We start from the raw sequence: 13446 nt of genomic DNA on the forward strand, positions 1-13446 counted from the left end.
ATGATGCCCACCAGCACTTAAACAACTCTCTGCCAGGGTACAGAGCCACAGGCTTATCCATCCACTTTTTCAAATGCCAGCAACATTTCAATAGGCTTTTGTACCAGAAAGTAAATACAAAGAAACATTGCTATCAACTGCAATTTGCAATCACGTATTGACTAGTAGGACAAGAGAGCTGAACAAACAGCAGGCCACAAATAAACACCTACAATGACAAGCAGTCTTCATCCTACAATGAAGAGGGATCACAGAGTATGTAAGGAAGCCTCTCTCACAATTGTAAGTGGCTAGTGCTATTCGAGAGAAATTATTCGCTGATTCAATTTTGCTGGCAGTATTTAGAAATGCTTTTGGCTCTTGCTGTTATAAATGGCAATTTAGACAAAGAGCAAGTCTTTCAGAGTGGCTGAGTGGCCTTCAAAAAGGGATAAACTAATTTAAGGAAATTGTTGAAATACTGACGTATCCCAATGTTTAATTTGCCATGGTTTGTAAAAGGAAAAGGATCATAACTGCACTGGAGAATGAATCGGGTCTCTGTGTGTCTTACAGTTGTTATTTCTAAGATTATCACCCACATGAATTTCCGAAGTGCCATCCCTGACTTGCAAAAACACTTCAATACCAAGTTGAACTGCAGCTCCAGGAGTGAGCTTTGCAACTAAACTTGCATCTGTGGATAAAAGAACATGACCTCTGTAAAAGATCCCAGGTTAACAGTAGTTTCAATAGCCATGGTGCATGACTGGACCCTGTTCTAAGTAATCCCTCATTTTAAATTTCTTCCGACTAATATCTTTCTGGTAGAATGAGTACTAGTGGAAAACAACATACTGAAATGAATACTGCAATGCGCAAGGCTTGCAAATGCAATGCCTTCGTGCATCATCAATTACATTAATGGAAAAAAGGAAAGACAGTATTTGGTGAACCCAGGGATTGTTAACATATTAAAAAAGCCCATTTCAATCAGGCCTAAATATGTAGAAGGTGAGACTGATGACTGACCAGTGGCCCATCCGAAGTCAGTTTGTGTTCAGTGCCTATTCCATTCCACTCCCTAGAGACCACGCCGTCATAAATGTCCCAAGATGCCAGCTGAGCTTCATTATTAGCAGTCCTAGAGCGCTGAAAACTGAACCCTGGGGGAAAACTTGTCATGGTGTTGCCAGCAGTTTATTTGTCTGGTGACTTGACAATGGAGTCTAGTTTCTGGACTATGAATCCATAAAGAACAAGTTCAATAAGTACAAACCAGGAAAATTAACATGCCGTTTATACACAATGCAAACATTTTCTCAGCTCAGTGTGTCATATGCTGTATTGTCCAAGTCATTGGAAGGTATAACATGAGCAGCTGGTAGGAATATCTCACTGGGGAGCTTTTAGTGAAAATTCAACATCCATTGTATAATATCCTGTATTATTACCTTTGCTGCCATAAAACATCCTCAGTGAAAACAAGGGCAACTTTGGACAACTTGCTTTTCAGGAAAGTCTGTTCTCTTGCTCTGCATTTTTTTCCAGAGATATTTTCTTCTAATATTTTCTCTTTGTCTTGCCACCCTCCCCCCCAAATATGACATATTTTGTATCATACTTGCTAATAATTTGCCATATTATTACATCCATGGGTTTCAAAGCAGTTAGCAAACAGCATGATTGCTATGTTAGCCAAAAAGCTGGAAGCAACTGAAGACTCTGGATGGGTAAAACAGAAATGAAACCACCTGCAATTCTTGGGTGGTGATGCCAGCTGACAGAGGCAGGGCACTGTGCAGACCCACACCGCAATGGAGCATGAAGACCTCACCCATCAGCAGGTTAGATACACATTTGTGGATTTAGCCTCACTGGTCTTGTGAGGAGCTGGAAGGTCGTGTTTCCAAAGCTCAACTCTGTTTCCCTTCACATACCCAAACCTGAACGTCCCTTGTGAACAACAGGTTTTACACTAATGACTAATGGCCCAGGACACGGGACAGCACAAGAGCCAGAGCAGGGCACTAGTCTACTAGACTAGTCTACTAGATTCCACTTATTATTGTACCTACATCTAAACCATCTGTCCCTTGACAGTGACTCTGTAGCCAACAAACTCCAAGTACCTTCAGCATAATAGCCAACTTGCAAGGCTGGTGTTTTGACAGATCGTGACAGATACTAGGGAAGCTAAACATCTTGCAGAAGTAGGTTTCTGTATAAGAAGATCTCATCCCATTTTATAAGAAATGCAACAGAATAACCCTTCAAGACAGATCTTCTTTCTAGGCCCACATGACTAAGCAAAAGCAAGCACATAGCTGATGACAGTTTCAGCATCATGACCTATAACAACATAGTAGTACCTTAGATTTATACGTTCCAGCAGTGCTCCTGTGAGCCCCTGCTTGGGGGACATCATATGGGCAGCATTTTGATGGTGGAAGATGTCAATTTAAAAACAAAACGGGGGATGGGGGGGACCAAAACAGCAAAAATTATGAGACATTTTCATGTTCCTGTTGTGTAATTTTACCTTCAAGAAGATTGATAAAGGACATGGAGTTATCTAGTCAAACACTTGCATGGTTCTCACCATAATAACTCTTTACATCAGCCCTCCTGAACTAATATCTATTTTTAGTATCGGGTTTTTAAAGGATCCTCAACTCAATCACTAATTTTGAGCTTGCAATTTACCCTGTGAGCAATTTTGCTGGTGGAATTAATGCCACTTAACTACTTTGATTTGCAGGGACAATTAGTAAGTTAAGCATTTATATATCCTAAACTACACCTGTAAAATGGAAGGCTGCTTTTAAAAACAGCCCATATGCTTAAATTGAATGCAACTCAGTTCAATGACACATGGATCTCTAAAGTACCCTGCACATTCCAGAGTAAGCAAAAAAAAAACCTTACTTTTTTTTTTTTTGTGGCAAAGTTATTCTTTAACTCACCCATCTTTCTTACATGACCCATTCTAGTCACAAAGGGTCTCATGAAAGAGTACCTTTCTTTGTCAGACTTCGTCAATGATTTCTAGTGCTTGAAAGGTGTGACCAAGGGAACTAAGGCAATTTTATTGTTATTTATATTGCCAGGTAGGTTGGACAAAACCACAGGATGCTGAACATACAAGCACGGAGCTGATAGCTAACACCATCAATTGCTGTGGTGACCAGGACCACTCAAATCCCAGGGTGGGTAGAGGCAAGGATAAAACCAGTAACTGTGATTAAGGTGGAATTAAAAACAAAGAATTCGGAACATGTTTCAAACATCCTTCAAGGAAAACAAAACAAAACAAAACAAAACCAACTCCCCCCAAAAACACCAGACAGACAAATCTTATCGTGAAAATTTCACTCAGCCAAAACTCTTAACAGGGTCAGTTTTAAAAAGCACTTCATCACAGGCTTACAGGGTAGGTGATTGCCTTGCCTCTACAAACCGATGATCCAGAGAAGAAAGGGAACAGGGAAAAGAGCCACAGAAGAGAGCACTTTGGCCAGTGCCATCAGCAGAATTGTAAAAAGAAATCAAAGCTCAAACTGCTTTACCTGTACTGCCTCCCTAATTCACTTCCAAGTCTACCCCAATAGTAATTTATTGTAACCATCCATTTAAAATTAGTGTAGTTCCAAATAAGCAAGTTAAAGTTATTATAAATTCTTAGTTCTTTAAGGCAACTCTTGGCAGGAAAGGTATATTACTATTAATGCTCTCCCTTCAACACTACTGTCCCACACAAGAGAATAAATTAAGAGTTGCTACATCTCCAATTCAGCTCATCTACAAAGAGCAAGGAGAATGATGCAGTAGGAGAATATGTAAAATAAATCTTGCTTCTGTAAACATTAGTGGATGAAAAGGTTGGAAGGAGGAAATGGTTAAAACTGTCCAAATGTTTAATTAGGAATAACCTGATGTATAACTCAGTGGGGGAATAAAAGAGGTCAGAACCGAACTTCCCCTGGAAACATCCTTTCCAATGAAAACCAAAGCACTTTTTTGCTTGCAGCAGCAAAGAACACAAGAATGTGTGTGAACCCCTCCTCCTACTATTCATCCCATCAGATAACTGTTTGTTTTTCAGCTGAGATTTAAAAACCTAAGCCATCCTCAGTCATTTGACTAAAACTTGAAAACAACTGAAGAGAGTTTTAGCAAAAAATGTTTATGTACATTTACATTTTTTGTGAGAACTAACATTGAATTGGGGTAAGTGATGGACTACGGTCAGTAATATTTTCCCTCCAAAACCAGGTTCCCTGCATAATCTAAGCAGAAAATTGGTCTTTGCTCTATAACCTTACATCAGGATACAGGAAAAATCCTGGAATATGTGCAAGTATTGGGGGTAAGGGGAGTGCACTGGGAGATTTCTTTTGAATTGGTGCAACAATACACCATTCATGCAATTCAGACTTACTTGTGTTAATTGGAATCTAGTTCTGCAGGCCGGTAACACTACCAAATACCATGAGGAATGTTCACTTTTACATAACTGATGCCCTGTGTTGTGGTTTAACCCCAACCAGCAACTAAGCACCACGCAGCTGCTCACTCCTCCCTGCTCCCAGTGGGATAGGGAGGAGGGTCGGGAAAAAAAGTAAAACTTGTGGGTTGAGGTAAGAGCAGTTTAATAACGAAAGTAAAATAAAATATAATACTAACAATAATAATAATAAAAATACAATAATAATTGTAATGAAAAGGAATATAACAAAAAAAAGAGAAATAAAACCCAAGAAAAGACAAGTGATGCACAATGCAGTTGCTCACCACCCACTGACCGATGCCTGAGCAGCGATCCGCTCCTCCCAGCAAACTCCCCCCAGTTTATATACTGAGCATGACGTTCTATGGTATGGAATATCCCTTTGGCTAGTTCAGGTCAGCTGCCCTGGCCGTGCTCCCTCCCAGCTCCTTGCACACCTGCTTGCTGGCAGAGCAGGGGAAACTGAAAAATCCTTAACTTAGGATAAGCGCTACTTAGCAACAACTAAACCATGAGTGCGTTATCAACATTATTCTCACACTAAATCCAAAACACACTGTACCAGCTACTAAGAAGAAAATTAACTCTATCCCAGCCAAAACCAGGACACCCTGGAATTCATTTTCAAAGCCAGGTATATGTCTACAAATGAGTCGCTCCTCCTCAAGTGCGTATGGGTCTATACATGGAATCACTGCAGCCCGTACTGAAATGTAGTTGCTTCTGCCTGGAACACACCACCTGTTTCAGCAGCTTGTAACAGTTAAAGCCTATGGTTCCCAAAATTGTGTTCCACAAAGCGACAGTAAGTTTTTTGCAGCCAGCCACACAGCAATATTACTTTTATAGTGGTCTGATGATAAATCACTATAAAAATTTGATTGTACGGATGCAGAGTGGTCTGGTACACAGCCCAAAAGGTTTGAGCACTGGTTTGGAGGAAAAGCCACCTGGAACTCAAGACAGGACACATTAGAGAAGCAAAATGATCATATGGGCCGGTCTAGGACCCCAACATTCCCACTACTACAAAAACACCCTGGTACTTCCAGAGTCTACCAAATGCCTGCAGTATTACAACAACTAACAGCAATGCTCTTGCTTCATTGCAAGACAGTACCTTCAGTGCTCCAGAGCTCCTTCACACTCTGTCAAGGCTATTTGGTTTACCCAAATGATCTCTCTCTCAAATCAGACACCTCCTCCAACAGCAATGCTTCCAACCATACTGTATTAACTTCGAAATCTCCCAGCGGGCACAGACCAAGCCTGACCTCTTTATCACCTGATCTCAGATCCCTGTTTGAATATAGCTGCTTACATTTTTTACAACACAGTATGTTGTCCTGCAGAACTGTAGGTCTGTTCTCGAAGAAAACGAGAGCTCTTCAGGTGTGGGAAGCAAGACAAAACCAAAACAATCTTAAAATAAATCTTTTAAGAAAGAACACTTATGGCTCCCCTGGGATGAAGCACATTAAATATACAAAATGTACTATAAAAGTTAGTTCTATTTTCTCGCTCCCAGTTCATAGAAGACCCTGATCCAACTTCCCTTAAAGTCAAGGCAAAAAAACTTCCCCTCTGGGCTAACACTTACCTTTAAATTGGGCCCAATATGTATCAGTAGCAACTGTATGCACAGATCTAGATCAGGGTACAGAGAAGAAATACAGGGCTCCTTCTGATTTAGACCATATACAAACACCCCTCTGCTCACCACACTTGAAAATTAAACTTAGAGGCTCAGTGAAAAGCAAGAATTAAAGCTAAGCAGGTTTTCCACTTACTACCAAAAGCTTTTAGTGTGACTGCCGAGGGGGAGGGAAAAAAGCACACGAGTCATGAGGTACTGAATATAAGTACACACCTCTCTTCCAGCAACTGGTAGCCATTAGATGTCTAATAACGGCATTAAAATAACTGTTAATGTAACTCAAATGTTCATCTCCCTCTTTCAAAATTCCAAATATGGTGTTAATGAAAAAAGCAAAGGCGACAAGACTAGCCCTTCTGAACTATTTGTGCATGAAACATGCAATACAGTGCAGATGCCTGCTACGTAAGATTGCATAGCTGGTATTAAGAGGAAGTTGTTGTTTAAAAGAATTACACAATACCAACAAAAATCCCATCTTCCACCGTAAAGAGCTTGAATGAAATTCTGAGGTTTTAGGAACATGTGTAGGGGGAGATGGACAGGCTATGTTAAAAACTGTTAGGACTCTGGGTGGAATGATAACTACTTCTCTAAAATCTGTGGGAAATCTTTCCCCTCATTATTATAATAAATTACAGAAGTGAACGCAACATTGGCAAGAGGTGCTTGAACTACAGCCTGAGGGAAAATAGGCCAATATCTACTTACAGAACAGACATGCCACAGGCAGCACAAGTGCAAGTTTCTCTTGCAACAACCAGCCCAAGTACCTGCCCTGTCTGAAAGTCCAATAGTTAGGACAAACCTTCCTTCTGCAAAGCGGGAAGACAGGATGGGAAAATGAATTGTTATGTTGTGCTAATGGCCATGCAGTATCATAAAATCAAGATATTCATGAAGACAAGCCAGTCTGGAGAGTTTCCCTGTTCTAGTAGCCTGCACTCACTTGCTGACACGTACAATAAAAAGACAAAGTGCAACACTGGCTCAAGCATTTACCTCTTATCAGCAGGAGACAAGGACATCTTCCCCTCCCTTCCCTGCCCCTTCTCCCCCACCAAAGATTATTTACTTTGCAATCTAGGGCTGTCTAGTGAGAGTGCACACGGTAAACAGCATTTTTATAGTTTGGTCCTTGGTGTATGGGGGACTGGGCTAGGGCACAAACACATTTTCCTATAACCTGCTCACTGATTCGAGAAAATACTTTCATTCTTGATTGCAGAAGGATTTCCAAACAGGCTTAACTGCTTTCATGAATCAGACTCTCAGATTGCCATGACTTCTTAGCGTATCAGATACCATTCTAGCACACAGGAAAAAAGGACTGTCGGAACTTGTAAAGGACTTATGCAGGAAATAATCAGGCTCTGGACTATCTCAACTCACTCCACCTTGATAAGTAAAAGACCTACCCTTGTCACAACACTAATCGAGCAACACTGAACGCAGAGCCCTACTTTTTCACCTTTATTGCTTAAACTGGAGCTGTCCTATACAAACTGTTTAATCCCTAGATCAGCAGCATGCTACAGAAGGCTGGAGAAGTTCAGAAAACATGGTACAAAATCAGGCATGGAGGGGGAAATGAGGAAAAAGGTTTTGCTCATTGTTGATACGACTTAGAGGATCTCCTTCTGGCAGAAAGAGAGCTCTACCTTGTCCTGGTATTCAGAGCCCCAGATTGCCAGAGAAGTAACCTGGATTTAAGAATGTTTAGCACGGTTGGGGGAAGGGAAGATGACAGTGGCATGACCTGCTCTGGGTAGGACATGGTGGTCCAAACCATTTGCAGTCATGAATCAAGAAGAGCAACTACAAAGCATTCTGTCTCGCCTTCTGGATTGGACACCTGAGATACCAGGGCCTTGGGATGTGCTCTGGTGTAAGAAGTCATTCACTCAAAAGGAAAGCTCATGAATTTTAAATAGAAAACAGGAAAGTGTCCAGAATATAAGTTCCTCTGTTCTAGCAAGAAGAACAGTTAAGCAGGTGCAGTAGGAAGTGAAAGATGAAGATCTGATTCAGTTATGCATAGCACAGATGAGGAGCAAGACAGTATCTATTCAGGTAGAAGCAGGTGGTAGAAAAGAAACATGCGGCACCTGCAACTCGTAATATACACATATTCAATGTTAGCATCCAGAGGAGGCGGTCTCTGTGTGGAATAAATAAAAAATGTTAGAGCAGTATAAGCTGTCATCATAAGCCAGTGACAAGAAGATGGGAGTCAAAGGGAGTTGAAAGAAAAACCTTCAATTTAGCAAGTCTGATTTATCCCATCATTGCACTCCACTATTTCAAATCCCCTACTCACTGCACTTGCTTATAGCTCAGTTGGTACAACCATAGCACACCAGAGCTGCTAACATATTTGCAAGGTTGCAAGATAGTGCAAGGTTACACTAGGTCAGCTCAAGAGGTAGGGGAACTCGGGTAGGTAAAGGTTTCACTTTTCAAATGAACAGAGGTTTTAGTTGGAATTGACCCTTACAGGAAAAATGAGCCCACAACAAGACTTAAGAAAGTACCTGGCATTGCTAGGCTTCCTGGGAAACCAGGGGCTGAGAGGCATTTGGGAGAATGCCCATCTCTCTCCACGTGAGAAGAGACAAGTTCTTTCAGAGCCCCAGTTACCTATGATTATTCACCTTTAATGAGTCCTTCCAGATCTCTTGCTTCCTTACATTTCCTTGCTTCTGACTTTATGGTATAAACTTTTTGTTACTACGGTTTCCTCTAATGACACCCCTATGCTCTTTCTGAAGACAAACACTTTTCCCCTCTGCATTTCAATGGAATCCTTGCCATACCCTCCCTTTGATGCATCACCGTTTCTGCTTGCAGAAGTCCCCGCTGTTTTATGTGCCTTCCCCTGAGCTTGAGCTGCCTAGGCTAGAAGATTAAGGTACCCATTAACATGGACCAAATCTCTGGGTCTAAGCATTAACCTAGTTGAATACTGCGTGTTCAGGAACTGGACCGCAGTTCTATTCTGGCTCTGCCTCAGACCCGCTGTGTGACTTTGGGCAGGTCATTTCTCCCACCTGGCTTTCTTAGCTTCCTCATCTGTAGAAAAGGGCAAGCCTCATTATCCCTCCCTATAAAAAACATCCTGAGATCTACAGAAGATAAACTGTACTGAGAGCCAGGCACTATTATTATTAGAGCTCTGGTGTGCTAAATAGACACTAGCAAGAGACACAAAAGCAAAATAAATCCAAGGGCAAGGAAAGCAGACAGAGCGATAAAGCACAAAAATTGAAGAAAGAAGGGGAAAAAATCTAGTGAAAACCAGAGTACAGCACTGGTGGTCTAAGTATATATGGAAGGACAACACTATTTTGAAGCAGTTCTACAAATCCAGTTGTCCATCTTCTCAGCCTGTGTTTTTAGAGGCCTGTAGTCTTGGTGAGTCCAAACTGCTGCTCCTACCTAACTCCACACATGGGAAAGATTTTTTGTATGGCTTGGCTTATAAATGTATCGACTGACTACAGCTGTACAGCTCAAGTAGGCAAGGAGATGCTCTATCGCCTTTTGAAATCAGCCAGGATTGTCTTTTCTCCAGCTGGGAAAAGCAACCAGTAAGAAATGAAAAGCACAACAAAGCTTGGATGCAGACCCGTAGGACAGTTAAGTGAACTTAACTAATATTTGTATAACTGCGTATGTAGTGCCTTAAAAAGGAAGATCAGCACAGAATTACAGCATCATCAAGAGATAAGTGGGGCTCTGGAATCAACATAGTTATATGCCTGTTATTCTACAATGCTACTGAGCAAGCAGGAATTGCTGTCCATCTGTCAGTGTGTCCTTTGCTGTCACAGGATCCTTGCTGCAGAGACTACCACGTTCTGCTCCTTTCCATTATGGATGAGGCTGTAGTGTCCCTGTGATTTTGCTGTACAGGGAATTACAGTGCCCCTCTAACCAGTTTTCATTATATCTCTTAGGCAAAGAGCGGCTTGTACCTTGGGATTAATACAAAAGAAGACAAAAATTCAAATTCTGTCTTTGCAATTCCTAAGAAACCAGTCACCTTTGCTTTCCAGAGAGCAGCAGAAGCTGAGAGTGTATGAATTGGCTTTTGAATGTTTGGAGTGAGAGAGCTATGAGATTGGCTGTGCCTGCAAAGAATGGGTTATGGTATGAATGCAGGGTCATACATTGCCTTTGGTGGATTTCTTTTCCCCTTGCTGTTTGAGTTTTCAGTACCATCTCTTCCTAAAACTGCATGCAGCCTTGTTTCTCAGTTAAAAGGATTTTCTTTATTATTTTTTAAAGCCTGTTTGATGAGTGATATGAACTGCCAGTGAATACTACATTTCACTCCCCCTCATTAACATTGTAAATTAATTTAGGACTCATCTAGATGCAGGATTAACAACTTGAGGACTAATCCACTCTTTATTCCGAGGACATATTCAGGATGAGCAGTCTTTTGTCTCACATCACTCAATTAGTTAGCAGGACCATCTCTTGGGAATAAAATATTTCTGTCTCTCTGCTTGCAAAGGAAACGTTCAAGGTTAAGGCAGAGGTCTGGGAGACATCAGTCCTGGTCCCAGCTCTACTGTAGGCTTCCTCTGCAACCTTGGTCAAATGCTTTTACACTCTGCATCCATCGTCCCCAATTTGCACATCTAGAGAGGTCAGACTTAGAGAACAGGCAAAAGATTAGAAGTAGTGTTTATGGTGGTTTAGGCTAGCATGTTTTATTTCACCAGGGTTAAGGGTGCATGGGCCGTGGGCCAGCTGCCAACACAGAAACTTGGTAAGCTGAAGTAATACATTTAATAAGTTTTCAGTTATGTGCCCCTACCCTTACTTATGTGAAATGGTGTTTTATTTTGCGAGAACTCTTTTCCTGTGATGGTATTGTGATTAATACATTATTATCTATATTGCAGGGGCAAAGTCAAGCCCTCCGTTTTCAGATCAGCAAAAAAAACGAGAGAAAAATGTTGCTTTTCTTAAAGCAACAGCTATCACTTACAAAAGTCATGACACACTCGGCAGCAATCTTGCAATATCTCAGTGATGCTATTTTCAGATGCCCTGTATGTTTGCTAGAGAAATCAATAACATTTCTTGCAATTAAGAAATGAAATGCTCTGTTGGAGCTTAGCTCTTGCTTGCTGTCACTAAATCATCTGCAGAAGGATTTCATCCACTGAGAGGAATGAAGATTAAATATATGCTTTGGCAAGTGTCGTTTTCCACCAGAATATTTTCTCGAAGGCACTTTGTGTCTAATGATACATTGAGGACCTGTTCCTCTGAGTACAATAAATAAATATAAATAATTGCTGTAGAAAAGAGCCTGACGGACAACCAGTGCCACTTTGGGCATAACTGATTGATGCTACTTACAATCAGTAACACTTGTAAAGCTCAGGCCTTCTGTTCTGGACACGTGCTGCACACATCAGCTTAGCTGAACTCTGCCATCCCACAAGGAGAGCATTTTTAAAGCCCTAATACAAACTGTTATTAATTGTGTGTATTGCAACATTACCAAGAAGCTGTAACCACAGATGAGGACCCTGCTGTGCCATGGGTTGCAGAAAATAAAAAGGAGGAGATACTGCAGTGGTTCACACAGTTGAAATCGAAGGCCAAATCACAGAGCTCCAGAACATTCTCACCTCTAGTGTGACCATAAAGAATGAATGATTTTATACTCTTTATTGTTGGCTACAGTTTCATGGACAAGCTCCTGACAGGCATTTGGTATCCACTGTGATAGTGTAAGAAAAAAAAGCATGGAAAAAAAAAATGTCTTTCTGGCACACTATTTCTAATCTTAATTGAATTCTAATTTTTTCAGAGGTATAATTGTTCCAGTGTGGTTCCCTCAGACAGATGCAGTGACGAGACAACAACAGCACCACAAATCTGTGACTCCAACTAATAGTTCTGTAGGAAGTTTCCAAACCAGACTGTTTCTCTCCTTAAAATACTGCATTTGCTCTCTGGCTAGTCCTTTCAACTTTCCATAAAGATCAAATGTACTGTCATAACTACATGAGACTGCTACTCAATGTCATCAAATCCAGCCCATTGACAAAGGCACTCCTCTAAACCACCTCAGGACTAGAGGCCAGAAAAGCTGGGTTTGTCCTTGGGTTGTGCAGCTCTGTCTGCAGATGTCTGCAACATTCAAATGTCTGCTACGTTAGAAGGGCATCACAACTGCAATAATCCTTCTTCCTTAAACACAAGGAGGGAAATGTCTGAAGCTAACAGCACCAAAATCATAGGGATATTGTTAATCCATGAGTTAGCATGAATGGAATGATTGTTAGCCTTTCCTGCAGTTTTCATCCTTAGGTACTTGTCCTGACAAGTTTTACATTTTCATGCCACACTGTACTCCCAATTACTGTACGTTCAGCAGATTCTCTGTAGAGCACATGAAGGGCATCATACATCACACTTATTACCAACCTACAGAGAGTTAAGAGAAGTGAGAACAACAGGATCCTGCTGTTGGTTTATCATGAGTTTTCTGATCTAGGGGAAGTAGCCGTCTCCTATTTGAATTTAGTTGTCATAAATAATATTAGGTTTGTTTGCTTTTGGCCCATTCTGCACTCAAGTCATTCTGAGCCCTGATCTCCTGCCCACCAGCAAATCAAAACCAAAAAAACCCTCATCTTCACAGTAAGAGTATATTTCACAGCCCATGTGCCCAAGGGCCATGACTGAAGAAATCTGAAAGCACTCTTCTGAGAAGAGGAAGGTTACAAAAACCAGTGAGAAAACAAATACTCTTACCTGTCTGTAACAAGCCAGCCCCGCTGTCTTTGACTCCAAAGTGCTGCTGGATGTCTAGTAACACACCTACAAGGAAAACAGAGAGAAAAAACTCAGTGTCTTCAGCCTTTGAAAAGCATACAGCTCAAGCCTTTTGTGAAGCATCAGCAAGTTTCAAATTCCAGTAGTTTAGACACATAACTTCTCAAGTTTGCACATTGGCTTCTTTTCTATACATGCACACTCAATGATTTTGGGCTACTTCAGTAACAGCAGAGGTAGGTAGATATAACTTCATGCAAAGAGTTTGGGAATGAAATCCTCATGCATGAGAAACTGGTCTTTCCTTTCTACTTAAATAAGATCAGGGTTTTCTTTTTGTTTGTTTTCTGCAGAATCCAGATCCCTTCTGTTATTTTACAGAAATACAGGGAAACTGATTCTGTGCCTTAGGTGATTCAAATGGTTCAACAGGACAAATTGAATCCAAGACAAGTTTTAATAAATCTCTGTTGGGAGGAGATATGACATATTG

At 41.0% G+C, this 13446-nt stretch overlaps 1 protein-coding gene across 2 annotated transcripts in view; it reads right to left on the bottom strand.

Moving 5' to 3' along the window:
* Positions 1-13446, bottom strand: part of SPNS2 (SPNS lysolipid transporter 2, sphingosine-1-phosphate) — a 189756-nt gene that overhangs the window by 89366 nt on the left and 86944 nt on the right. For both annotated transcript variants that reach the window (XM_050908904.1, XM_050908903.1), the window contains one exon: positions 12933-12998. In XM_050908904.1, the coding sequence (XP_050764861.1) occupies positions 12933-12998 (66 nt within the window). The remainder of the gene's footprint in view (positions 1-12932; positions 12999-13446) is intronic.

The sequence above is a fragment of the Gymnogyps californianus genome, chromosome 20, assembly GCF_018139145.2.
Source record: "Gymnogyps californianus isolate 813 chromosome 20, ASM1813914v2, whole genome shotgun sequence".
Classification (NCBI taxonomy): domain Eukaryota; kingdom Metazoa; phylum Chordata; class Aves; order Accipitriformes; family Cathartidae; genus Gymnogyps; species Gymnogyps californianus.